Source organism: Aythya fuligula, chromosome 1, assembly GCF_009819795.1.
Source record: "Aythya fuligula isolate bAytFul2 chromosome 1, bAytFul2.pri, whole genome shotgun sequence".
Lineage (NCBI taxonomy): Eukaryota > Metazoa > Chordata > Aves > Anseriformes > Anatidae > Aythya > Aythya fuligula.
Window position 1 is genome coordinate 100220265 of NC_045559.1, and position 25245 is coordinate 100245509.

The 25245-nt window shown below is 41.6% G+C and overlaps 1 protein-coding gene across 2 annotated transcripts in view; it reads left to right on the top strand.

Moving 5' to 3' along the window:
- The first annotated feature begins 4625 nt into the window (after positions 1 to 4625).
- Positions 4626 to 25245, top strand: part of GBE1 (1,4-alpha-glucan branching enzyme 1) — a 177852-nt gene continuing 157232 nt past the window's right edge. For both annotated transcript variants that reach the window (XM_032191794.1, XM_032191787.1), the window contains exon 1: positions 4626 to 4761. In XM_032191794.1, the coding sequence (XP_032047685.1) occupies positions 4661 to 4761 (101 nt within the window). In that variant the 5' untranslated portion in view covers positions 4626 to 4660. The remainder of the gene's footprint in view (positions 4762 to 25245) is intronic.

Genomic DNA, 25245 nt, shown 5'->3' on the forward strand with positions numbered 1-25245 from the left:
AAAAAAAAAAAAAAAAAAAAGGGGGGGGGGATGTAAAATATGAACCTAGGTAGTTAGACAAAAGGATCCAACTTAAAGCTTCCATCTCCAAGCAAGAGAAAATCCTGTTTCTCTGTGTGAAGACAGATGTACTTCCTATTAACCTATGCTTATCTATGCTCCTAACAAACGTGTATGTATTTGTTATGGATGAAACTTTTTATATGCATGAAACACAAAATGTTGAGTACTCTAAACAGAAAATATCAGAAAATAGCAGTAGGCCCTTAGCAGTAGGTAGCAGAAGGTTGCTACCATTGGCAGTAATGACTTTTGAGAAGCATATATATCAGTTATATATACAATAGCGTATATACCACCTCCATAAATGCTACGGTATTCTTAAAGGCATCCTTTACTTTGTATCTATGAAATCTTTTACAAATTCTTACTTGAAACAAATGACATTTTGCTAAATTGATTTTTTTTTTTTTTTTTTTTTTTTGGTGAGATTCATAGGCATTTTTACAACAGATACTGTTTTACATCTGCTGATATTTTTTTAATTGGTATCACACTATGAGGTGTCATCTGTGTAAACAGCTACAAAATATATTTACATTTATTTAATACTCTGTTATATGAAATAAGGACACCAAATCATATTAATACTGCAATAACGCGAAAGCAAAAAGCAGCCATTAGCTGGAACTTTCATGTTGTTGGACTGTGCTTTCATTCTTTTCTGCACGGTAAGTGCAAATGGCATTCCAATCAAGCACATTTAGTGGAGTTCAACAACCCTGAAGCTGGCTTTCTAGTAGTTCAGATTGCACATTGCTTTTGATCTTTAAAGACATGTGTTACTTAAAGCTCTTGATACCACAGCAGAGCAGAAGTAAGACCTAAAAAGACAATCTCAATGAATAATATATTTCTTAAACAATAAATTTCTTATTTATTAAAAAAAAAAAAAAAGGATCAAACCAACAAAAATGAACAACCCACACCCACAAACTAATTAAGGACTATATTAATGGATTCATGGAATGTTTAATTTTCAAGGTTTCGTGCTTTAGTGTTTGTATGTAATCAAACGGTCTCGTCCTTACTAGAAGTGCAAAACTCTGTTTAAATTACAGAACTGTGACATGCTGTTGAGCTATAGCAGCTGTGCAACATTGCCCATTTTTCCCTCTGTGTCTCAAAAGGGCCTTGGAGAGTTCAAAGACAGGGATAACTGGCTTGCTTAATCTCCATTCCCAACATTTGACCTGCCTGTGAAGACTACCCAGGTTAAGTGATAATTAAGAAATGTACTGGATGTTTGCAATGTCCCCTTAATGTCTATACTGGAATAGAAACATGGTATGCATCATCACTGACTACTGCTCTCTTTCTGTCCCTGCAGGCTAGAAGGCAGATCCAGCAAACAGCGCATTCCTGCTCTGGCCAGTCTGAGAACCAGGACAGTGGGGAGAATCTGAACCAGTGCCTCAGTTAAACCAGGTGCCTAACAGAACCCAGATCATATTGTTTAGCATCTCCATCATCTTTGCAACAAGCAAAACTGATGTACTGCATGATGTGAGTAGTCAGTTTTCCTTTCTTCAATGCTTTTCAGATCTTGAATGTTCTTTAATCCAAACCTCCTTCTGTTCGAACTTTGCATATAAACTATTATAAAAATTGTGACTATACTGTTATTATACAGCATGCAATTGGGGTTGGAATTAGATGATCCTTGAGTTCCCTTCCAACTCAGGCCATTTGGTGTTTCTGTGATTCTATGCAACGTTTTAAAGTATACATAACTTAATCACGAGCATCCCTTGAAAAAATAGTTCAGAGTGGATTGATATACTACATCCTCACTGGTAACTGGGTGTGAGACTTGTACTTTAGGCATCACTCCTTTATGATCCATTATTGTGTGCCCAGAAGAGTAGTTATTACCATCCACCCTCTTTCCTGTTTCTGCTGGCAGGTAGCAGCAACTACTAGCTTTGTACCAGTCCCGGACGAATGCATAAAGAAGCATTCAGTCACTGTGACAATTCATTGTTTGAACAGTGTTTTTGCCTCTAGGTGGAAGATGAAATGGCAGTGTCCTGAGAGCCAGATTCAGCCTCAGAGTCTCAGCCAGATCGCATTGTTAATAGATGACCACAATAATATATGCCTTAGTGTCTTGAGTTTTGTCCTGGTTTCAGCTGGGATAGTTAATTTTCTTCCTAGTAACTGGTATAGTGCTGTGTTGTCAATTTCGGGTAATGCTGTTAACGCACCAGTGTTTGTTGCTGGGGAGCAGTGCTCAGGTAGAGCCAAGGATGTCCCAGCTCCTGGTGCTGCCCTGCCAGCGAGGAGGGTGGGAGTGCACCAGGAGCTGGGAGGGGACACAGCCAGGACAGCTGGCCTGGGCTGCCCAAAGGGATGTCTCACACCATGTGGTGATGTGCTGAACAATAAGACTGGGAAGGTTGGCTAGTGGGAGGCCACCACTGCTTGAAGTCTGGCTGGGCATCAGGTGGTGGGTGGTGAGCAACTGCACTGTACATAACTTGCTTTGCATATTCTTTTATCGGTATGTTTTCCCTTCTTTTTCTGTCTGGTTAAAATGTCTCAATCTCAATGCGTGAGTTTTACCTTTTTTTCTGATTCTCTTCCCCATCACACTTGGGAGTGTGCAAACGGCCGTGTGCTGCTTAGCTGCCTGCCAGGTTAAACCACAGCAGAGTTACCTTTGACAAAGTAAGCAGATAAAATCATGCCCAAGTAAATGGAACATGAACAGATAAACTGGAACATGAACGGATACAAATGGAATGGTTATCAATTTCCCAGTTCTCACAGGGTATTAAATGTAGCATTTGGGCTTGATCTATTTACAGGGACTGGGGCAATTTGCAGAATTTAACTTCCTGAAGTTTAGGGTTGCTTAGATGTGAGGCTTGATACTGTGCTATTTCAACTCAAAATATTCCAAACAAAGACTAAGACAGGGTCCCCATCTCCAGGGAGTTAGAAATCACAGCAATATTCCTACTGTTTATACAAAAAGCTAATGCTAATTTATAAATCTCTCTCTTGTTTCTATGCCAAACAGCTAATAATGGCACTGTGAACCTGCTTGAGCTTTCTGACAATGAAGAAAACCAAAAAGACTGGGCAAAGAATGAAGCTCCTGTTTCCTGTGCTACTGAATTCAAAGACTGTATGTAGGGATTGCCCTTCTCCTTCCACTTCAGCAGCAGGCAACCTCTTCACTACAGCTGGAAGCCTCAAAGCAGCAGCACAAGTAAAACGTAAGCTATTGTGAAAAACAAGTTCCTGGCTCTTGATAATCAGTTGGATTTTCTCTTGGTTTAGCTTGCCCTGCTAGTTAGCTGTGAGAATGGCAGACACATTTGCAAAAGAACACATGATGTGCATAGTATGATGTGTGAAATACGATGATAGGGTTACTAAACTGTGGTGTAATGCAGACACTGGAATCGCTGCCACAGAGGCAGTTTTAAGATGCACAGGTAATACTAAAAGCAGGTTTTCAGCCCTCACTAAGAATGAAGAAATGGTGGACACTGGGAAGAAAAAAAATAAAAAAAAAATCCTGATCTATCAGAACTTAATACTATAGGTAACTCTGCTATATCATAGATGCTAGTTCTTTACCAAAAGAAACAGAAACTGCTTAGGCCTTCTGCTGGGGCAAGTTTTGTAACTATTTCCTACTTCTGTTTCTTAGAACAGAGAATACTTGTTCTCACTAAGGAAAAAGGACACAGTACTGAATTTTTTGCCTGTGTAGTTGTAAATTGCTGCAAGGAAGGAAATACAGTGTAGTTAAACGTAACAAATCATTTTGGAAACTTTCACTGTAGCCAATTTTGGGCAAAGTTATAAATGAACTGCTAATGTTTGTGACGTGCTGTCAGTTATCTGGCAGGCAGGCAGGCTTGGAAAGCTGCACTAAAATTCAGAGGAAGCCAAAATGGGAGATGAGTTACAAACTGAGGATAACAGTCTCTGGGATTGTTGTGGAAGTGATGTGAAGTACCATGGAGCTGAAAAGTTTGTAAATCATGGCTAAAAGGCATACAAAAGAGGCCTCTAAATATACGTCGTCACTATGTGTATAAATAAAGTATTAATGTTGGACCTTAAAAAGAACAGAAGCGCTGAAGTTTGGCCTAGAGTCAGGGTCAGGCTGGTGAATAGCTGCCTGGAATATTTGGTGGCCTATCCAAAAATGAGCCACACTGATACCAGGCCAACAAGTTCCCTAACAACCTCTCCCTGCTATTCACCGGCATGCATTAGGATCAGCCGAACTCATCTTCCTTTGTCTCGGGCTCTCTTGCCCCCTCTGAGGCACCGTTTTGCAGTGCACAGACGGTGCACGAGCGCTCCCGCACGCCCTTAGGGCTGTGTTCCGAGCTCAGCCTCGGCACCCCCCTCTGCCGCCCCTATCACCCCGTCCCCTCCGCCGCCAGGAGCACTGCTCGCTCCCCTCCCTCTGCTTCGCTTCTCGCCGCCTCCCCATTCAGGGAGGGCAGGGAGGAGGAGGAGGAGGGGGCAGCCCCCGCCGGTGGGCGGCTCCGGGAGGCAGGGGATGCGCGTCCCGCCCGCCCCGGCTCTATATAGCGGCCGTGCCCGCCGCCACCCGGCCGGGGCGCACAAAATGGCGGCGGCCAGCACGCAGGGCCCGCGGGCGCCCAAGCTGGCGCAGCTGCTGGAGCGGGACCCCTACCTGGCCCCCTTCGAGCAGGACTTCCAGCGCAGGTACGGGCGGGGGGCGGCGGCTGCCTCCCCTCCCTCCCCCTGCTCTGCTCTCCCTCCCCGTCCCCTCCCGGCGGCGGGCTGCCGGTGGGCTGTCCCTCCGCCGGGGCGGCCCCGCGCCCTCCGACGGCGACGCCCCCGCTGCGGGCGGGGCCGCCGCTGCCGGGTGCCGCTGAAGCCCCCCGAGCAGGGGCCGGGGCGGGCTGGTGGGGCTGCGCTGGCTGTGAATAAACATCTCCTCAGCCTCTGCTGCTTCTTCTTCCTGGGGCGCCCCTTCCTGCGTTTTTCTGCGGTGTGCGGGGTTCGCCAGGCCCGGCCGGCCGAGTAGCTGCTGGAGAGGGGCCGGGTGTCCTCGCCCCGCGGCTCCCCGCCTGCCCCTCGCTGCTGGGGGGTGGCGGGGAGGCGAGAGGGAAGGGGAGGGGAGTTCGGGAGCTGCTCACCTTGCTGTGCGACAAAGCACACCGCCGGCTTGCTGTTGCTGCTCGGTGTCTCGCTGGTTCCTGGCAGAGAGCAGTAGCAGCAAGGGAAGGGGCTTGTGAAATGGGATTAGGAATCGAGTAAACTGCTAGGCTGGTTTATCGAGCGCTTTCCTCAAACTAATCTCTTAATGACACAATAACAGGGTTTTAAACAATGATTTCTGGCGTGCTTACAGTGCTGTATGCGATGCTGTAAAACACCTAATTCAGTAGGCTGCTGGGGTGTAGGAAGTAATGAGTAGACCTCTTAATAAAAAACATTTATTAAACGATTGGGGAGCCCTAATGCCATCTAAGTGTCACACTGTGGATAGCGGTGTTTGCGTTTCAGGGAGTAGCACGGCAGTGCTGAACATGGTGAGTTTGCAAAACTTTTGTGTACTTGTCATGCAATACTCATCCCAGCTTCCAGGTGCAGTGTCTGAGATCTGCGTGGTGTGGAGCTCTGTGGTCTGTGTACCAGGCCGAGGAACCCTGATGCCTTCAACTGGCTGCTACATGAAGATGTCCCACGTGTCTGTCATTCTTTGCCAGGTTTTCTGTGCCTTTCCTAGCCCCTTCTGAGATGGGAATTGGAACTGAAAACAGTCCTTGAGTTGCATACTGTATGGATTTAGTACAGTTACATAATGATATGGCACTCGTTTAACTAATCCTTCATGTAAAAGTGTGAAGGAAAATAAAACCTGGCAAGCTGTCTAGAAGCAGAAACATATTTACCTTTTGAAGCTCCAAGCATATGTACAAAATAAAGTTGCACATATAATCTTAAAGCCTATTGACAGTATGTTCTTGTGCCTCTAGAAGGATAGCATGTATTTTAAGCGGTGACTTAAAGCTTGGACCTGCATTTGTGGGGCGTATCATTAAGCAACCCAGTGAATTAATGTGCCCCATATAGTGTAGGAAAGGCTACAAAGAGGCAGCAGTGAATCTGCTGTGAAGGAGTTGTGTGTATTAGCTGATCAACTCAGCTCTTTGCCTTGGCCTTGTGGTCACAGTTAGGGTGGGAGGACCATTCTTAGGATGTGTTGTGCTAGTAGCAATTCTTCCAGAGTAGGAAAGTCAGATGGAAGTGGTACCACTCAACTCCTGAATTGTTAAGTTTCTTATTCCTTCTGATACTATGGGCAGGCCTTCTCTACCTCTGCTGCAGATGACACCACCACCCCTGCCTCCCAAGTAGTATGTCTTTCCACTAGAATAGTTCAAACACCAAAAGTGCAGGCGCTTTGTCAGTTCTCCGCATTGAGTTGTTCCTGACAAAAGGGAGGAGAGAGAGATGTTGTGCCTGGCACCCTCCAGCACCAAAAGTGTTTTTCTTGCTTGGACTGGGAAGTTTTGAGAAAAAAGTAGAACAGATTTGGTCAAATACAATACATATGAGTGCTTTTTGTAGTAGACTAAATTTCTTAAAGCTTATAATGATGTTGACACATTAAACAAAGTAATTAATCCACAAAATTCCCCCTCAGTCCTGACAGCTAGCACACTGTGTATAACCTAGAGAAATAAAAACTGGAGATTTTGACAGAGGATTAAGGATGTTTGAGAAACAGGCTTTTTTTTTTTTTTTTTTTTTTTTAACATATCTGTTGAGATCTTTTTACGACGTGTTGTGCAAACCGCCACAAAAACAGCCCTTCCTTTGCCTCGCTTACTGGCTATGTGTTCTTCTAAAGACTGGAGGGGATATAAAAGATTTGGGCTCTATTTCTGGCTGTGGCATCAGCAAGTTGTTGACTCACCCCTTGGGCGGGAGTCTGCCTGCTGTTTATCCGTAGCATCACATTAGCCTAGATTATTGCTAGCGGAAAATTTCGTAACTTTCTGTGCCTGGCTGTTGCGAGACACACAGCTAACTTCACTATGATGGCTTGTTCTCCTGCTTAAAGCGGGGCTATTTCTGCTGTTGCATCAGGTCGTGCAAGACCGTGTAGGGTTGTGCTGTGTCTCTGAGGATGTGTTTCCACAGCTGCCTTGGGCAGCCTGTCCCAGTGTTTGGCTATCCTTGCTGTGAAGATTTCTGTTTTAATGCTGTAACTTCCCTTGCTGCATTTCTGGCTGTCTCAGGTCTCTCTTCTGTGTGCTGTGGACAGGAGCCTGGCTCAGCCTTTTTTCCAAGCATTTCCCCTCCCACTTGCCCCTTTGGTAGCTGAAGGCCGTAAGCAGGCAAGTGCCACTCACACCTCCCCAGGGATAGCTTTTTCTTCTGTAGTCATAAGAAGCCAGCTGTCAGGCTCTGCCTATGTGCCATAGGTGGTAGAAGCTGGACAAGGAAGAAGAAGCTTGCTTGCTTTCTACAGAGGCTGTAGCCTGTCCTTGAGCACCCATGCTTTGCCAGGCTCAAGCCTGTCTTGTTGGAGCTCCCATCCACCTCTGCTACCCTGGGCTGTGCCCCTTCTTCCCCAGAGAGGTGACTGTGCCACATGGCACCATGCTTCAGGCCCAGATTTTTATATGCTTTTTTGTTTATTGGGCAGGGTCGGGAGGGTGGTACTGAAGGGTACATGGGCTTTACATGCATCAGCCTGGATTCTGCACAGTGATGCAGTTATGCTGATTCATTTTGAGAATTGCCAGATTCATGATGAAACGACTCATGATATTGCCTTGAGTTCTGAAAACAACACCCCTTTTTGGTTTTGAGGGCTGCTTTCTATAATCTCTCTTCAAATATAATTTCCTGATTTAGACAGCTGACTTCATTTCTCAAGAATTTAAAAACAAAACAACAAAAAAAAAAAGCACTGAATTATTGGATTGTGATACTTAAAGGAACAAGAATAGTCTAATTGTAATGCAACACATCACTTTCAGATGTCTTGATTTAAACTGTGTGCCAGTTTAGTGTGTGTATGTTTATTTGTATAAAAATATGTAGTTTAATCAGCAGAGCTGCTTAACCATCTCAGGCAAGCTTACCTTAAGAAAAGTACATTTATCTCTGCTCATGTGACTGCTTCTGTATGTGATTTCATATACATTAAAAAAAAAAAAAAGCATATGCTGAGAAAAAAAGCATAGGTGTTATGATGCATCTCTTTCTGTTGGGTTGTAGTGGAAGGAATGGGAGCGTCTTTCATAAGAAGAAACAGAAAATATTTTTACATTACCTGGAGTTGACAGCAAATGTTTACGTGGATTTTATTTGTGACAATTTAACGTGAAGGAAGGGTGTTCTTTAAAGAAGGAATGGATGCATAATGTTAATAGCATGCAAGTTTTTGGTCTTCTGTCCTTCATCAACTGCATTTTCTTCTGTCTTAATTTGCCACGATTCACCTGGTAAGCAAGGAAGACATCCTAAATTTGAAATTAAATCTGCCTGAAGTTCTCAACTGTTACATTAGCTCTTTGAGACTTGAATAAGACTCCATTAACATTAGCTTTCTTAATAGTTACTATTAATTACTCTGTTTACTTTTCTGGTAAGCAGACCTTTCTATTACTTTGAAATATGTTTTCAGGTATGCACTTAAATTCTCTGGCTCCCACTGTTTGGAAACAGCTCCCTAACACAACCTTAACGATTGTAGCTGTAGCATTCAAATGATCTTAAAAGAGATTTGTGGTTTTCATGTCTGTTTGGACACAGGGTTTGTTGCTGAAGGAGATGATGTTTTCTGCTTACATAATGTGCTCTACCTCTGAATTTTTAATTTGCTCTGGCAGATGAGTGAAATGAGGCCAGCCATATATGGTACAGCAAGGAGGAGATGTGCATCTTGAATAATTTTGCATGTAGATATTTAGAAGTACTTGCTGCAGAACTGGTCTTTATCTTACTAGTCCTTCATTCATATAGAGGATATGTTATCTGTGTTTGAGAGGGCTTTAAACCCTGATCAGCAGATGCTGTCAAAGCTGCCTAGCCTGGGTTTGGCTTTGAGTGCTTGATACTACAACCAAACTTCTTTGCAGTTACATCTAATCAAGCCTTGATACTACTACCTGTAAGCTGACACTGCTGAAATCTTCCCCTTTCAAGCTGTGTTCTCCCCCATTAGTGGTCTGCAGGCTCTGCATCAGTGATCTGTAGTGTTCCTCAGGTGGCCTCATTGAATGTTCTTGCTCCCAGGTACTGTGAGCTCTTTCATTCAAATTTTCCTTCAAAACTCTGTTTATAGGTAACTTAAATTACAACCAAGCAGAGCTATCTATGAGAGTAATTAATCAATAAATAGCTCCAAAGGAAAGGGATCCGAATAAAGTAAGATACATCTCAGTGTGTAGGACTTTACCATAGCCTTGGGTACTTGTGTGGGTGGGCTTTGCAGTGAACGCATCTGGCTCAACCTTACAACAGAGCCATTCTACAAGTGTTGTCCTCCTTGTTTTGCCAGACTTCTTGGTTTATTTTTGCCTTGACCTAAGAAAGGGGAAAAAAAAATCTCTCTCTCAAAACTGTAAACTAACATCCATTCAGTAATAGATTAGAAGTGGATGTTCTCCATGCCCCTCCGTTAGAGGCTGATGCTCAGACTGCTGGTGCTTGCCCCAGTGTGTGGGCCAGAAATCTCTACCTGCCTCAGGACAGGAGGACACCTAGCAGTGTCCTAATAACTTCAGCCATCAAAGTTGTGGAGTCACATCTGTTCTCATCTGCAGACCAGGATCCCTCATATTCCAAATCTCGGGACATATCAGCATGCATCTATAAAACATGAAGTGGTCTGAAACACTTTGTTTCACAGTCCGGATGCCTTGATAGGATCCAAGTGCTACCCTAAAGAAGGGCTACCTAAAATGTGATGCTAGGACCTTGTTAAGCCACAAGTGTGGGGTATGGACTACCATGGCTGAATGAGTGACCAGTGGGAAGAAATGGGCTTCTGGTGACGCATCTCTGGTCATGTCTATGCAAACGGTGGTTTGGGGGTAGAAAGAGAAATCTGTAATTCCTCTTTCCTCCCAATACCTGATTGTTGACCCTGGGTTGTGTGGGGTATTTTGTTTGGGGAGGAAAGCAATCCTTTCATTGTTCGTAGTGAACCATTCATCCCTGACCTGCAGACATGCTGTTCAGAAGTTGAAACAAAAATCTACTTAGTAAAACAATCTAACAAAAAACCCCCAAGTGATAGCCTTTGCATAGGATATCACTGTTCTAAATTGTTTGACCATCTGTGATATGTTTTCCCACAAGTATTTTGTTAACTCTCAAGTGTTATTTAGGCTAAAGATTTTGTATAATTTAGTATGTATTTTTAGTCTTTTACCTCTTAGAACATAATTGGCTCAATTAAAACCATTAATGCCTGTGGTGTAATTGCATTTTATGGAGTTACGAACTGGTATTAGAAAATGCTGCCCATTAGAGTTTTCTGCTGTTACAATGTGCATGTCTTATTATATTTTAGTAGCCCCTGCAACTGCCTCTTTACTCTGCTAACTGTATAGTCCTCAGTAAAAGCTTACTTTTTGAATAGTTCAGTTTATAGAGTAAATGAGTAAAAATGTACTACTGCACAGCTTCAGTCTTTATATTGACTAAAGCTTCAAGAAGGACATTGGTTTGTTCAGCTAGGCAAAACACCTGCAATGGTGTTTGATCATAGGCATGGGTTGTGAAAGAAAGGGAAGGTCCCATTTCTTTTAAGGTGTTGCTGAGTTTTTCATTAAGACTGGGATGTCTACTCAGTGGCTTTAGTAGCTGGATCAATTAGCAATGTATCTGTCAATTGGCTTAGAGGTTTCTGGTGGTGTTCTTAGATATCACCACTCTTTCAATAGGGAAATATTTGCCATTCCCCAGTTTGTATCTGTCTACTATCTGATTACTGCTGCTTTACTATGTTTTTTCATTTTTTCTACTTTTAGAGATACACAGTAGTGGGTACTTGAAGAGGTATTGAAAATGAAAAACCATGGAATTAGGTTTGATAGGACTGAGTGGGAAGGCAGCTGTTGGGGTCTCAAAAGTTTGGGAATGATGGCTGAGAAGAATTACTTGGATGGCATCCTAGTCATGGGCAATGGTGGGAGTGAGGTGGAAATCTGGATAACATACATTGCTGTCGTTTCTTTTTTCTTCTGGCATCCCATAAGTACAGCAGACTTCTGTTGAACTACTCAGAATGATTCTAGAGCCGTGTAGAAAAACAATACCTGCCGATTCAATGGGCTATATGCATCTGCATTACTGTACTTGTTAGGATGGTCTTGAGCATTAGGGTAAACAACCCTGACAAGCTCAGCCAATTGCATAATTGATGGCCTTAACTTTTAAGCCTGTGAGGGGAAGTACCTGAGCATGGTGAACATACGGGTGTTTGGGAGCTTGTCTCAAACTAGCTCTCATCTGATGTTACGCAGTTTTGCAATGCACTGAAGTTTACTTGCTTTATCTGTTGTAGAAAGCAGATGTGATGGGCTGAGACATAAGTGTTATCTGAACGACTTAGAAGAAATAGTAGCGTAAAACCAGAAGCACCAAAAAATAGGGCCATTGGATTAAATAGGATTTCAAGAAGTTGGGATAAGCACAACATGTGCAATAACCACATACTTAGGTCTTACTGTTATTGGCTAAGACTAGGAGTTGCAATTCCTGAAGGAAATACTAAGATGTTAGGAAGACGTTGACGCAATGCAGCTTGGAACTGGCATTGACATGCTGACACTGAAGTGTTCAGTCTGTACTGGGTGCTCCTTCTCAGGCACTACGATGCCATTGACTGCAAAACCAGGCACATACATGTAGTTGCTGGTGTGATGGCTTCTTGTCCGTTCCAGGCTGCGTTGGCCAAGCGCAGGGCATGCAGTAAAGGACCCGTTATAAAGTCAAATAAAGACTGAGCTGTGACCTGCTGGAGTTTTGAGCCACTCTGAGGGGTTCGGCTGAGAAACCTGCTCTTCCTGTGGGACTGTTTGAATAGCAGAAAACAATTGAGAAGATCTATGGCTTTTTGTACAATGATTTGATTCAAACTTTAATAACGCTCTTTCCATAACGAATGTGAATAGTCTTGGGAATACACTTAAAAGGGAGGCAGTTAAGCAGTGGGGAAAGTGCTTGATAACTGCTTTGCAGGGTGTGTTCTTACATGTATACTGGTAACTGTGTCTGTGTGTTTTACTTGTCCTTACTCGAGGATCTGCAACCATAGATGTCCAGCACAAATCTCGTCTTCACTGGACTTGGGTACCTGCACCTTGCTTGTTTGCACTGGCAATTGCTAGAGTTGGGCAGCCTCCTCCCGGGCTCCAGTTGTTTTTGCTGGGTAATACATGTAAGATGTCGTGTGCATGGTAGACTTTCACTTCAGCTGGTAATCTATGCTTTACATAAATGCTGCTGCTGTTCCAGTTTTTGTGGCATTCACATGTTTTCCATTGAGAATGGGAGAGATGTATTCATAGTGTTAAGTACAGCCCTGGTAGTTTAAGTCTTTGCTCTTAAAACATCCGCTAGTTCCGAACAAGAAACCAACTAATTACATGTCCTCTGAAGTACTTACGCTGGAGATATTGAGACAAAACATGGAAAATGCTGTGCATAACTTGTTTTCCTGGTATTGGCTAGTCAGGACTAAAAGGAGGCATGGTCCTGATGGTGTGGGGTTTGACATCAGTGGATTCTTCATAGGAGACTTGTGTGGTCTGGATTCATGCTCCGCAGATTCTTTGTAGATCTACTCAAGGGCAGGATTCATTTGAAGGAAATTAGAGCTTGTAGCCTGTGCTCCAGCTGAAGAGACTTAGTAAGCAAGGTGTGCCTTGGGTGCCTGGAGCTGTGCAAGTGAGACCCGAAGTAGCTCTGCTGCCTACCACAGTGAGACCCTTTGAGCATCCCTATGGTGGCACTGGGAAAACAGCTACACAGGCTGATGGACATATGGCACATCTATATCTGGTCATAGTTCTCAACAAAACGTTCAAGTTGTATATTGTCTTAATAGCTGCTAGGTTTAGAAAAAAGGCAGGAAAAATCAGGATATAAGTATTAAATTTTGTTAGCAGGGCAGTTGCCTCTATATACGAGTTACAACTAATTACTCTGAAAAATGGATTGGAGGCCGCCTCAGTTCAGCTACATAGCATTAGCAGGTCTGAAGAAATTGGGTGGGTTCTGAGAATTTGGCCAGAACCTTAAAACAATGGATTATGTGTCCAGGATTCTAATTACTGTTTCACTGTTATTGTAAGGAATAGCTTTGCATTGCTGAATACTTCACATTCAGGTATTTATGCGTGCATCTTCGCTACTTCTAAACTGTGAAGAAGGCATTCTTATTCCAGAGGACCTTCTTAAACTGACAACCTATCTCATGAAGATGCATTTTTCCCTCTGTTCAATTTCGGTGTTTATGTATACACACTTCTTTCTTTCCAGTCTCCCCATTACCCTCTACTTACTCCTGCTATGCCTTCTAATCCTCGCTGCTCCTTCATCTCCTGTCTCTCCACAAAAGGAACTCCTTTCCACTTGTGCAGTGTCAGAGATCTAAAACCTGTCTCGCTGCTGCTTCAGTTTACTTTGTACTTCTGAAGGCTTGCTTCATACAGTTATTCATTAGCTTAAAAAGAAAATAATGTCTTAAGGCAATGTGTCAAGTGAAACAACATCAGGTTTCTGTATTTAAAATGTTTAAAACATGAGTTTTCAGTTTTCCACTGCAAAAAATGTTTCTCTGCTGAAAAAAAGTTTTAAGCTGGAATATGGCTTACCTCTTCTCCAAGTATCTGACAACTTACTTGACACCTTTATAGCACCTTGTGTTAACAAGTTGAAGGCCAGTTATTAGTGATGATTCCTGGCCATGCTACAAAGAATAGGCCTCCGTGCTGATTAGAACAACAAAGTCTGCTTCGCTCTTGTTGCTGTCAGAAGCACCTTGCCAATGAATGTTATCTGGACATTATTTACAATTAAAATCTAGTGTAGGCTTTTGATCTACTTTCTCAGAATAGATGTCTGAAGACCTGTCTAATGAGCTAGGTTAACTAGTTTGTTTGAAATACGTTTTCAGTTATATGAACATCTTGAAACTGTTTCATTAACCTGGGTATTTATAATGCTGAATTCATTTTAGTCTATCTTGGTATAGTTAAAAACAAACAAAAACCCTAAACCTTACTGATAGTCTCTTTAACATGCAGCTCTGAATCTGTTGTCTCATATTACTTGCAGGTAGCAGTAGCTCTAATGCTATTTGACACCCTCCTTCTTTCCTTTGGGCTGTTGCTCAGGCACAGCATCCTTCTGGTTCTCACGTGTCCTTATGCTTTTGGTGTGATGTGTTGCTGGGTTTTGTGCTAGCATGTCTGCAGTTGTGCTTAGAATTAGACAGGATAACTTTGAAGGGGGCTATGAAGTTCCAGTAAGGGTGGACCTACTCTCCCAGGCATTCCCCTACTAGGAGGTTATGCAAAGTTCCAAAAACGTAGCCTAGATCTGCAGAAGTAATTGAGTGATGCTTAGTCATACAAAATGAATTTCTGAGGGCTTTCTTAGTTCATAAAACAGAAGTTTCTGCCCTTATGTGAACTGGTCTTGCATTCAGAGAGGGGTTTGCCTCTGTACGTTCTGCGGTCCTTCACGAGAGTGGGAATCCATGTGCTCCTGCTTCTAAGTGGCGCAGACAAGAGGAACCAAAGTGAAGATACTTTCCTTTGTGGTAGAAGCAGAAAACTGAAGAAAGCCTGTTAGAATAATTTTCTAGAGCAGTGTGGACTTCAAGTATGTTAGTATTAGTTCAACCTGCTCAAAAAACAACCAAAATAAGAAAATGAACCACCAAAACCCTCCTTTTTGATCAAGAAAAGGTTTATAGGGGTATGGACAAGCTAAAATACAGACTTCATTGATCTTGAAGAGTAGTTAAACACTATTGTGAGGATGTGCAACTTGAAGAGAATTTTATATATATTTTATGTATGTATATATATATAATATATATATAAATATAATATATAAATATATATATATATGTATTTTATATATATATATATTCATTTTTTTTAATGGGAAATGTTTAGGTTCTGATCTTAATTTGCCCTTGTCTTCCAGAGAGGAAGACGGTAGAGGAGAACTAGATAAAATTAGATAGAATCTCTTTGAGAGATTATATTGGATGATAAGAAGAAAATAACACTTTTGTACTCATCACACTGCTATGAGATTATTACAGTCAGCGTGGGGATTTTTAACAAAGCGATGCTTTCCCATTCCATAAATCCATCTGTGCCAACTGTGTGTGGGCCCAGACATCTGTTTTGAGGGTGTTTTTTGGCTTATGGGTCAAAGTAGGCAGGCTGCATGCATGTGCAGGATGTGTGCCTCCAGGCACTGCCCGTGGTCATATACAAATGCAGCCTTGTCGGATCTAAGGTTTTTGGCTATATGAGCCAAAAGCATTTGGTAAGATGCTTTGGAGAAAAGCAGGAAGACCAAGGGGAATTGTCTGAAAGACTCCTGTTAAAATCATGCTGTTCAGAAATTGCCCATCTAGAATGAATTAATTGCATAAACATAGGAGTCTAGCAGCCTTGGGGGGTACCTGACTGTGCTGTAACTGCTATTCCAGAGAAGATAATAGAAGCTTGATAAATTCTGTTGTATGGGATAATCTTAAGCAGTTATCTTGGATATTTTAGGCTAACATGCCCTGAGATGTTTCTGACTAGGCTAGTAAATCTTACTGTTTACATAATCTGATACCTATTGTCATTGATATCCCTAGTATAAATATTCTTGGTTATATTCCTTTACTATATTATTTTCCAAGCTTTTTTTTTTTTGTGTTGTTGTTTTGTTTCTGTATTAAAATATTTCAATTTTCGTGATTAGATGGTATATGTTTAGTATTTCCAATGGCGTTGGCTCTTTGGAAGTATATGTGAGGTTTTAAATGAAGCATAGTCTGTTGGCAAAGGGCTATTTCTTTCAATAGAGATCAAATGTGTTCTGTCTACTTCTCATCGAATCATAGAATGGCCTGGGTTGAAAAGGACCTTAAAGATCATCTAGTTCCAACCCCCTGCTCTTGGCAGGGTTGCCAACCACTAGAGCAGGCTGCCCAGAGCAGCATCCAGCCTGGCCTTGAATGCCTCCAGGGATGGGGCATCCACAACCTCTCTGGGCAGCCTGTGCCAGTGCCTCTCTGCCCCGGGCTGTGTGGAGATGTCACTTGACCTGCTGTTAACTGTTTCGTAGCTTTTCTCAGAATTTTTCACACACTAAGATACAACTAAGCTCTTAATTTAGAGGGGGAAACAAGCTTTTCCTGTTATGTTTGCTGTAGAACTTCCTTTGCAGCTTTTGGGAAAACAGAGGTGTTTTTTTTTTTGTAAGTTGCACCTATGCACTTAATGTACATGTAGACACCCACCAGCCCTTCTTTGAAGGAGTTTCCAGCTAGCATGTGCACGTATCCAGCCTCCAGTGGGTTCATGGCAAGTTTAGCTATGGCTTATGGAGTTCATAGCCTTAATCTGTGGCATATTTGATAGGAGCTTTCAAACGAGAGGTCTTTAATGCTTGATTTCATAAACATCTGAAGATTTTTTCAAAATATTGCTGACTTCTTTTAATCCTGTTTACAACAATTGGGAAATATTTAAGAAAAAAATCAGCCTTCTAACAGTGTCTTTTAGATAGCAGTAAACAGACTTTTAATAGTAATGCTATTGCAGTGTAATTTGAATGTGATTATAATGATTAGCTCTTTCAGACAGAAAATTGTAAATGATGCTTGTTAGCATGTAGATTTATTTGCCAAACTTCTTCAGATTTTCTTCATATCATGTAAACATTTTGGAGAAAAACCCTCTTTCCTGCTTTTTACCCTGAAATAAATAAATAAGTTCATACTGTTTTAGATGCTGTGTGATTTTGATAGTAGTTGTATTGCAGTACTTTCCTCGAAAGTTACAAATTCTAACTCTGGTGTGATACAGCTTGAGAGAGGCCTTGGATTGTAGTGTCAGCGTATGAAAGTGTGATGTATGAAATATCTAACTGTCTTTAAATGTTGCTAAGGTAGAATATGGATGAAAAGCTTCAGTAGAAGGAGAGCTAGTCTGAAGGAAGCTAGAGGTGTTAACTACCAAACCTAACCTATGGAGTAATGACTGTATAGAGTGGTGATGCTGGGTGGTAAAACTTGCCTGTTACTGGTATATAAATTTGACCTCACTGCCCCCAGAACATGCCACGAAGTAAATGCTGATTATGGTGCAAGCTGTCTCTTCTGATTTTAAGATTTATTAAAGAACTACTGTTTCAGAAGCAGATATGAGAATGTTTTAAGGCCAAAGATAAGCCTTTAATTATAAGGTAACTTCAAATTGACTTTGTCCTCACGGGTTGGCATGGGGCACCCCCCAGGTTCCCAGGCAGCGGCTGGCTACTCATGCTAATGTGCAGGCTTCTCAAGCCTCAAGAACAAGGCTCAGTAGTGCAGACAGGACGTGCATCAGGTTTCCCAAGTACAGTGTCTTCTGCAGGTCTCCAAGTCCAATGTTTCAACAGGTTTCATGTGTGCATTGTTTAAAATTAGATTACTTGATGAAGTTAATGGCTGCAGAAAACTTAATCTTGAGATCTGCTTGTTCAAAAATAAACAGCAGTACCTTTCATAGTACAGAAGTTAACGTGACACCTTGAGCTGGTAGAAGCTGTCTGTAGGTGCCATAACTGGTAAAAGTAAGTCGGTCTGCATACAGAGATGTACGTGTTTCAGCTCTACCTTGTGGCTTTTGAGAATAAAGTGAAAGGGTTTACTAGAAGATTAAGTACTGGAATAGACCTAATGATCATTATTACCTCAAAATTTAGCATGTTTGGAGGCTCTTGGGTGGCAACTACTTTATCACAGCCAGTAAACCAGGAATGTTGTTACTGTACAATAACAATGAGTGGATTAACAATCATAAGATGTCTCCTGAATAGGATCTACTCTGGATCCTGAAGTTATGGACTAAGTATTATAAGATAGCAAGTGATGTCTCTGAGCATGCATGTCAGCCCTTGTATATTTTGGCTTAGCTATTTACTTTTTTTTTTTTTTTTCTTAACAGCAAATAGAAAATTTTAGATAAAAACAAAACAAGCTTTTTAGTATCAGAAGCAAAACTCTCTGAACTTGGGCCTTTAAATTTCAGGAATTTCAGATCATGAAATAGTATGTTCCCTTTCCTAATGTGTGCTGACATCAAAGTAGGTATCAGACTGAGCATTCAGCAGCCATCATGGTGAACTTTGAGTGGTTTCCAGCTTAAAATGGAGGTAGCTGCAAATAGCATTTACATCTGTTAAGTGTTGTTGCAGAACATTTTTGCTATAGTGGCTTATGACAGAAGCATCTTCCAGGCCCTATAGAAGTAGGAAATGTGAACTTTGCCAAGACCTGATTCTTCTTCAGAAGTTCCTCTAAACATCTTTTTTTTTTTTTTTTCTGTCCTTAAATAGCAGGGATTGGTGTAGTTTGCAAAGTCTAGCCAGTCAACGTAATTCAATTGAAACAGTATTTTCTCAAAAATGCTTAGTTCTGTGTTATAGGTTGGATAATCAATGCATCACTTGGCAGGGCAACAACAAGCAGATATTGAAGTAGCTCTCTTAAAGACAGACATTGCCAGCACAGCATGCAGTGTAAGAGAAATGGTTGTGCTGTCAGTACAGCTTATAGGTGCAAGAGTGTGCTTTTTCGTAGTTCCAACTGTTGCTGATGCCCTTTCCAACCTAGACAAAACTTGTGATGACAAATTCAGTGGTTTAACTTCATCTTCACTGAGGACTTTGTCAGCAAAAAGGATGTTGCTCACCAGTAGCATCTGCTAGTATATTAACAAGCACTTTTAATGTAAAACTGATTTTAGAACAATTGTCTTCATATTTTAAAAGATCAGTGACGGCTTCTAGCTGTGTTTGTCTTAGTTCTTTCAATGTGGCTGTGATTAATTGAAGTACGTGTTTTGATACCACGCTTGTGCAACGTGGACTTTCTGAAGAGGAAATAGACTGGACTTTGTGTATTTGGTTATACAGGTTACTCTGGGCCATGAATTTCAAGGGCTGCTCTTGGTATCATTGACTCTGCCACATAGTTCTCAGCACTTGTTGGCAGGTTAAGTAGTTCTAAAAATGGCACTGAGACTTTGTCACAGTTCTTACTCAGTGCTTAATAAGGTTTGTCCATTCAAGCTACAGCATAGAGCCCACTCTAGGGAAAACAACCGAGCAGTGATTTGTGTATTATGAGGTATTGTGTTCCTGTTTTCCTTCATATCTGAATTTAGAGTTGTACAGTAGTGGCAGTGCTTTGACACTGAATACATGGCTTGTTAGGTGAGAAGTTTTGACTTGAGATTTTCCTTTTTCCTACTGTTTCTATTGATACTTTTTTCATCAAGTGGTCCATTTGTAAACTATAAAATAAATAGTAAGGAAATTGAAGTGAGGAGGAAATTGCAGTCTTGGCAGATGAACTTTATTTCATACCACAAAGGTATGAACCCAAGTGGAGGGTATAACTGAGGGGACACATAGCTGCTTCTGCTCATGCATTGCAGGCTTTGGAGGAAAAATAAAATGAAACTGTGGGATTAAATAGTTCTTACTGAATAAGCATCTGTAATTTAGCTGCTTACTGACTGCCAGTGTGCAAGGCATCGTTTGTGTCGTTTCCACACACACACCCTCCTCTGACCAAGTTTCAAGTAGCCTGTTGGTGAGAACAGTGTGCTCGGTTTCAGTACTTAATTGATATGTTGTTATATGGTACGAGCACAAGGTTTCAGTTGACTTTGTTTCTTTATTCTTTAGGTATCAAGATCATGAAAATTGAATTTATGGGCTTAAAAAGACAGGTCTTCCCTCGTGCTGATACCCGTGTTCTTATTTGAATGATGGAGATATTTATTGTACGATCTTTAAATCATCTTCCCAGAAATCATTCAGGTCTTTTGCATTGCAGGTTATATGAGTAAGTCGACTATTTCAAAACTTTTGACTCAGAAGCCTAGGTAGTTGAGGATAAATGCATAACAACATTGCATATACTACTATAAAATTCTCATTTTGCTTTCTCTATGTTTTATAATACAGCCAAGGCAAATTTTGGTGGAGGTCTGTGGGATTTCAGCTCATGCCTACACACACATGCTACTGCAATGTGAATTTGAATTTCTGGGTGGTCAAATAATGGAAGGACAATGAAAAAGGATGGAGGAAGTGAGGGCCAATGTGGGAGCAGAAGGAAAAGGAATACAGAGTGAAGGTTTTCCGACCACCTCTAGAGACAGACAAAACGTGAGGCTTGCATCTCTGTGAGGAAGTTCCTGACTTTGCAGCTGTTTTTCTCTTTTTCCTGCTATGAAGAAGTGCATGGTGTGTGAATTGTTTGTAGATGGGTAGGATTTTATTTTTATTTTTTAAATAATAGGGTGGTTATAAGATGATTGGAGCAAACAGGTTGTAATTGCAACGTGGAGTGTTACTCCTCATGATGCTTACTGCAGTGACATGGTAATTGCAGATCACACACACGTCTCAATAACATTTGTAATGGAGTATTGCTTCTCCTGGCTGGTTCCTTTGTGCTCTGCTCTGTTAGCTGATGAGAGCTGGTCAAATGCAAGGAACTTAAAAAATTGCATCATTGTATCATCTATATGTGAGCAAGATAACTATAAACCTTCGGGTAGAATAATGGTGTATTTGTGTCACTTCACTAATTCTTACTGTTCTGATATCCTGACTAGATATTGGTAAGAAATTTTTCTTAGTAGGTGGAATTGCTTAACTGCTTTTTGTTAAATTCCTGGAAATAATGCTGTCAAATTCTACAAGAACAGTTTCAGCATTATTTATGGTAAAACGTGTATTTATATGATTTATATGCTCATGTCAGTACTCTGTTTCCCATAATTGGTGGCATTCAGTATACCTTACAAAGAAGTTTTTGGTTTTTTTTTGTTTGTTTTTTTTTTCAAAAATCATGGGATTTTTGTATTGTGAAAATATTTTTTTAGTTAACCGAAAGGTAACTAAACTTACAGAAAGGTAACATTTGTAAACTTCTAAATGTGTTTTCAGGTCTTGACAATATTCTGCATTGCATCTTCGATTTGCTGTTTCCATTTGTTGTTTCATTCATACTGCTGTCACCATTTTTAATTTTGCTTACAAGCACTACTTAGTTGTGTAGTTCTTAGACAGGGAGCAATCTGTAGCATGGATTTGGGGTGTCCAAACCAAAATTTCATATTCTCTGGGGGATCCCAGAACTCTAAGGCTCCTAACAATTTTTTCTTTTGCTCCAAAGTACAGTGTTTGATTAGCCTGCAAGGTGCTGGAAGGAAGTTCCCTCCAGAAAATTTATTTTTTACCTTACTTCTCCTCTGTAATCAGACTTAGATGATGTTTAAAGGCCTACATATTTGGTAGTAAGCTAGGAATGAATTTTTCTGCATAGTTTCTTTAGTCTTTAACACTTATGGTGCATATTGGTTGTATCTTAAACTTCCAGAACAAAAGTACTTCTGGAAGAAAATGAACCTTGTAATTGTATCATTGTTGTAACTCGTCCTATTTCAGTGTTGTTAAAATATATGAATTGGAACATACTGCATAATACTGAAACTTGAAGTTTCCACGAGTGCTGCTGGGGATGAGGTAGTAAGAGGATGCATGGAGGTGGTGGGATGAGACCCTCCAGTTTCTAAGGGAGACTACATACCCAAGATAAAACTGCAAGCGACTGTATAATGTGGCAGCATTGGTCTGCAAAGTTTTTAATGAAATAAGATGATTTTGTCTATTCAGCTGTGTCCAGGGGATGAGCTCATGGATGTGATGTGGGCACTGTGTGTGGTGACTTATTTGGGGGGTGGGATGGTTGGTTGCTTTCACTCTAATTGAATGGACTTAAGAGTGAGCTGTATGGATGCAAGCTAAACTTGCTTCTGGTGTTATTTCAGTTTATGGGAGAATAAAACATAATGATTATTACAAAAGCTGGGGTGTTTTCTGTAGCTTTCAGTGCCCTTCTGAGGGGCACTGAGAAAAATCACTGAGGAAAGCACTTTGACAGATGGATCTTACTCTGAATTTATTCTTAAAGCAAAGGTGGAAGGCACCTAATACTGAAATCATGTCTAGAAAGAGATAGTTGATCAGCAAAGGGACAACGTAGTTTTAAACTGTAGGCTTTGCCTTCTGTTTGTTTTAGTAAAAAAGCTGTCACACTTCAGGTTCACCTCTACTGAAATTAATAGGCATTTGCCTTTGCCAAAATATTTGCTTTGAAACTGCTTACCTGTTTTGCCTAATAACTTAATCAACTCATTACTTACATATTAAAGAACAGCTTTTCCCTTCACGGTACTGTAGCCTTTTAACACAATGTATTTTATTAGTGCTCATGGCTTTAAACCTTGGCTGCACGTGAGCTGCTTGCAGTGTCAGGCGTGCAGAAATGCATCACGGGCCTGTTCTTAAACTGTGTGCAGGCATCTGGCCTGGCTGCTTGGGGATTTCTAAGCTGGGGCTTGTTCCAGACTGAAATGAAGAAGGGGAAGGGGCCTTGTAAAGGAAGGCTGTGGGCAACGAGCAGGGCCTGGCTGTGGGTCCCTGCTTGGTACCCCTTTGGGGCTGGGGCCTCTGAAACCCTGCGAGCCCCTTCCCAGAGCGCCTGGAGGGGAAGCCAGCTCCAGCTTCCTGACTGTTATTAAAGGGTCTTAATAGAAGTGTGCAGTTTCATCTGCCTTCTTCATACCATGTGTCCCCTCATCCTCCACTTCACCTCCCAGGATAATTTTCTGGGCTCTTGGTAGAAGCTGTCAGCTGGAGAATTTCGGGTCAGCTTTGCGTTTGTGAAACAGCGTGCTCCAGTAATGCGCGTTGTGTACTAGCTCTGATTGCATGCTGTCCCTGAGCATCCAGCTTTCTGGTTTTGTATGTACAGAAAACCAGTCTTCTCAGTCTTGAGATCAGATTTCTTTGGGTTGTATGAGGGCACAAACAAACTGGTAGAACCGTTTGCAACTCGCATTACGCTGTGAGCATACTCTAGGGAAAAAGGCTGTCTGCAGAAAGACAGCAACCTGGTTGACTCGAGGTGGAGTAGTACTTAGGTAAGACAGCTTCTCCTAGACATCCCCCAAGACAGCAAGGAAGGGGGCTTGCTCTACACGTATGATATATGGAAGTTGAAATTCATATTAGCTGTGTTGTAATTAGAGTAGGAATGTAAGCCACTCAAAACTCAATTATGGAAGTGAAATGCAGTTCTAGCAACTCCTTACTGCTATAAAAGAGGAATGAATTATCAGTTCAAACTCTGTTTTATTGTCCGTATCAGTTTTTGTTCATACTGCTCATTACAGATACTATTGTGCTTGCAAAATTTTTTTATTTTATTTTTTTTAATTGTGGATTTTTCTCAGTAAGCAATCTGAAAGTTTACACTTAATTAGGAATAATTGGTATTCTTAAGAGGTTTCTCTCAAAGTCGTGTGGCAGGTCGAAGATTACTTTTTTATTGAATTCAGCTGTACATATGGCATATGCAAAGGAAAACTGTTCAGCTCAGACCTGAGACTTGCTTATTGTGCTTACGCAGTGCAACGTTCACAATTCAGATGCTGGTAACCTTGAATGAACTTCTCTTGCTCCTGTGACTCCATGTGGCAGACTGAGCAGTTCACTGCACCAGCTGTGTGGTATTTTAGGACTCGGAAAGAGACCGTGGCTCTGGTCTGCATTTAGAAGCCTGACGTGTACTGAAAAGGGCCCTTCCACATGGTTCTTCTCTCTGTCTGCTGCTCTTGTGCTCTGAGCTTTTCGTTGTAGCCAAGTAACTATCGTGTACCATAACGCAGTGGGATGGCATGTCGGGGCTCTCTGAACCAAGGCTTTTAAACTCTGTCAAACGGTGCGCCTACTGATGCCCTGTGTCCTTAGTGATTAAAAGAAATATTTCATTTAGCAAGCACTTTCTGAAAGAAAAGGCATGAAATGCTTAGCTCAGAAAAATGTGAGAATTAGTATTTTATTTTTTTTTAAGAATAAATTAACGGAATATAAAGACCCGGGCTTCCTTCAAGAGAACTAGAGTAATGTAAATGCTTGGAGCCCTTTACTGTGTGAGGCACATTGGGCATTAAAGTAGTTCTAATAACCGTGCCACATTAGTCCCTCCCTAGCAAGGCAGAATTATGCTAATTTGTTTTAAGGGAGACGTGTAAAGGAAGAAAGATGTGCTAAACACAACTATCCCAAATATATTTGGGTACCTTTTCAAAAGCAGCAGAGTGCTGCATCTGTCTTTCAAATTTAGCACAGAGACCAGTCTCCCTAAAAATCCTGAAGAAATCAGCAGGAGAAGTTCACCACAGTGTTCAGAGTGACAGAATTAGGGCAGGTGCACTTAACTTAAATTTACTGAAGCTGGCTGAAAGGTGGGTAAGGTGCTCATACAGCTCGTGCGTTGGCTCAGGCTTGCCTGCAGAACCCCACTGCGGGCATAAAGGGGACCAACTGCAGCACTCAGGTGGGGATTGCCAGTGGGCAGCAGGAAGGTAAACAAGGAGAGATGCAGAGAATCGTGTGGTGGCTTCATGTTCCTGCAGGTTTGGGTGATATAGAAAAAAGAAGGTTCCCCTTGGCCTCATAGAGGCATCCTGGTGTTGAACAGCAGCTCTATCTTTCAGCTCAGGAAGGAGATGTATTCCCATTGCCTTTCCTGAGGGCTCACCTTTCTCTGGTTCAGAGTACTCAGGAATATGCCTCCCTCTTGAGTTAGCTATCCAGGAGGAAAGACTTGGAAATTGCAACTGTAACGTTTGGTTAAAAGGTTAAAGAAAGAAGAAGAAAAATCTTTAGCATTGGGTGATATACAGTATGAATACAATCTTGCATCCATAACGCCTTTACTCCTAAAGAGTTTTATACTTCGGTGCTGAAAACTCTGGACGTTTTTGTCAATAGTAAATCACTTGGTGTTTCCAGAATGCTTTGGCACAATACTCTTTATATAAGCGTGTGTGTGCAAATTTC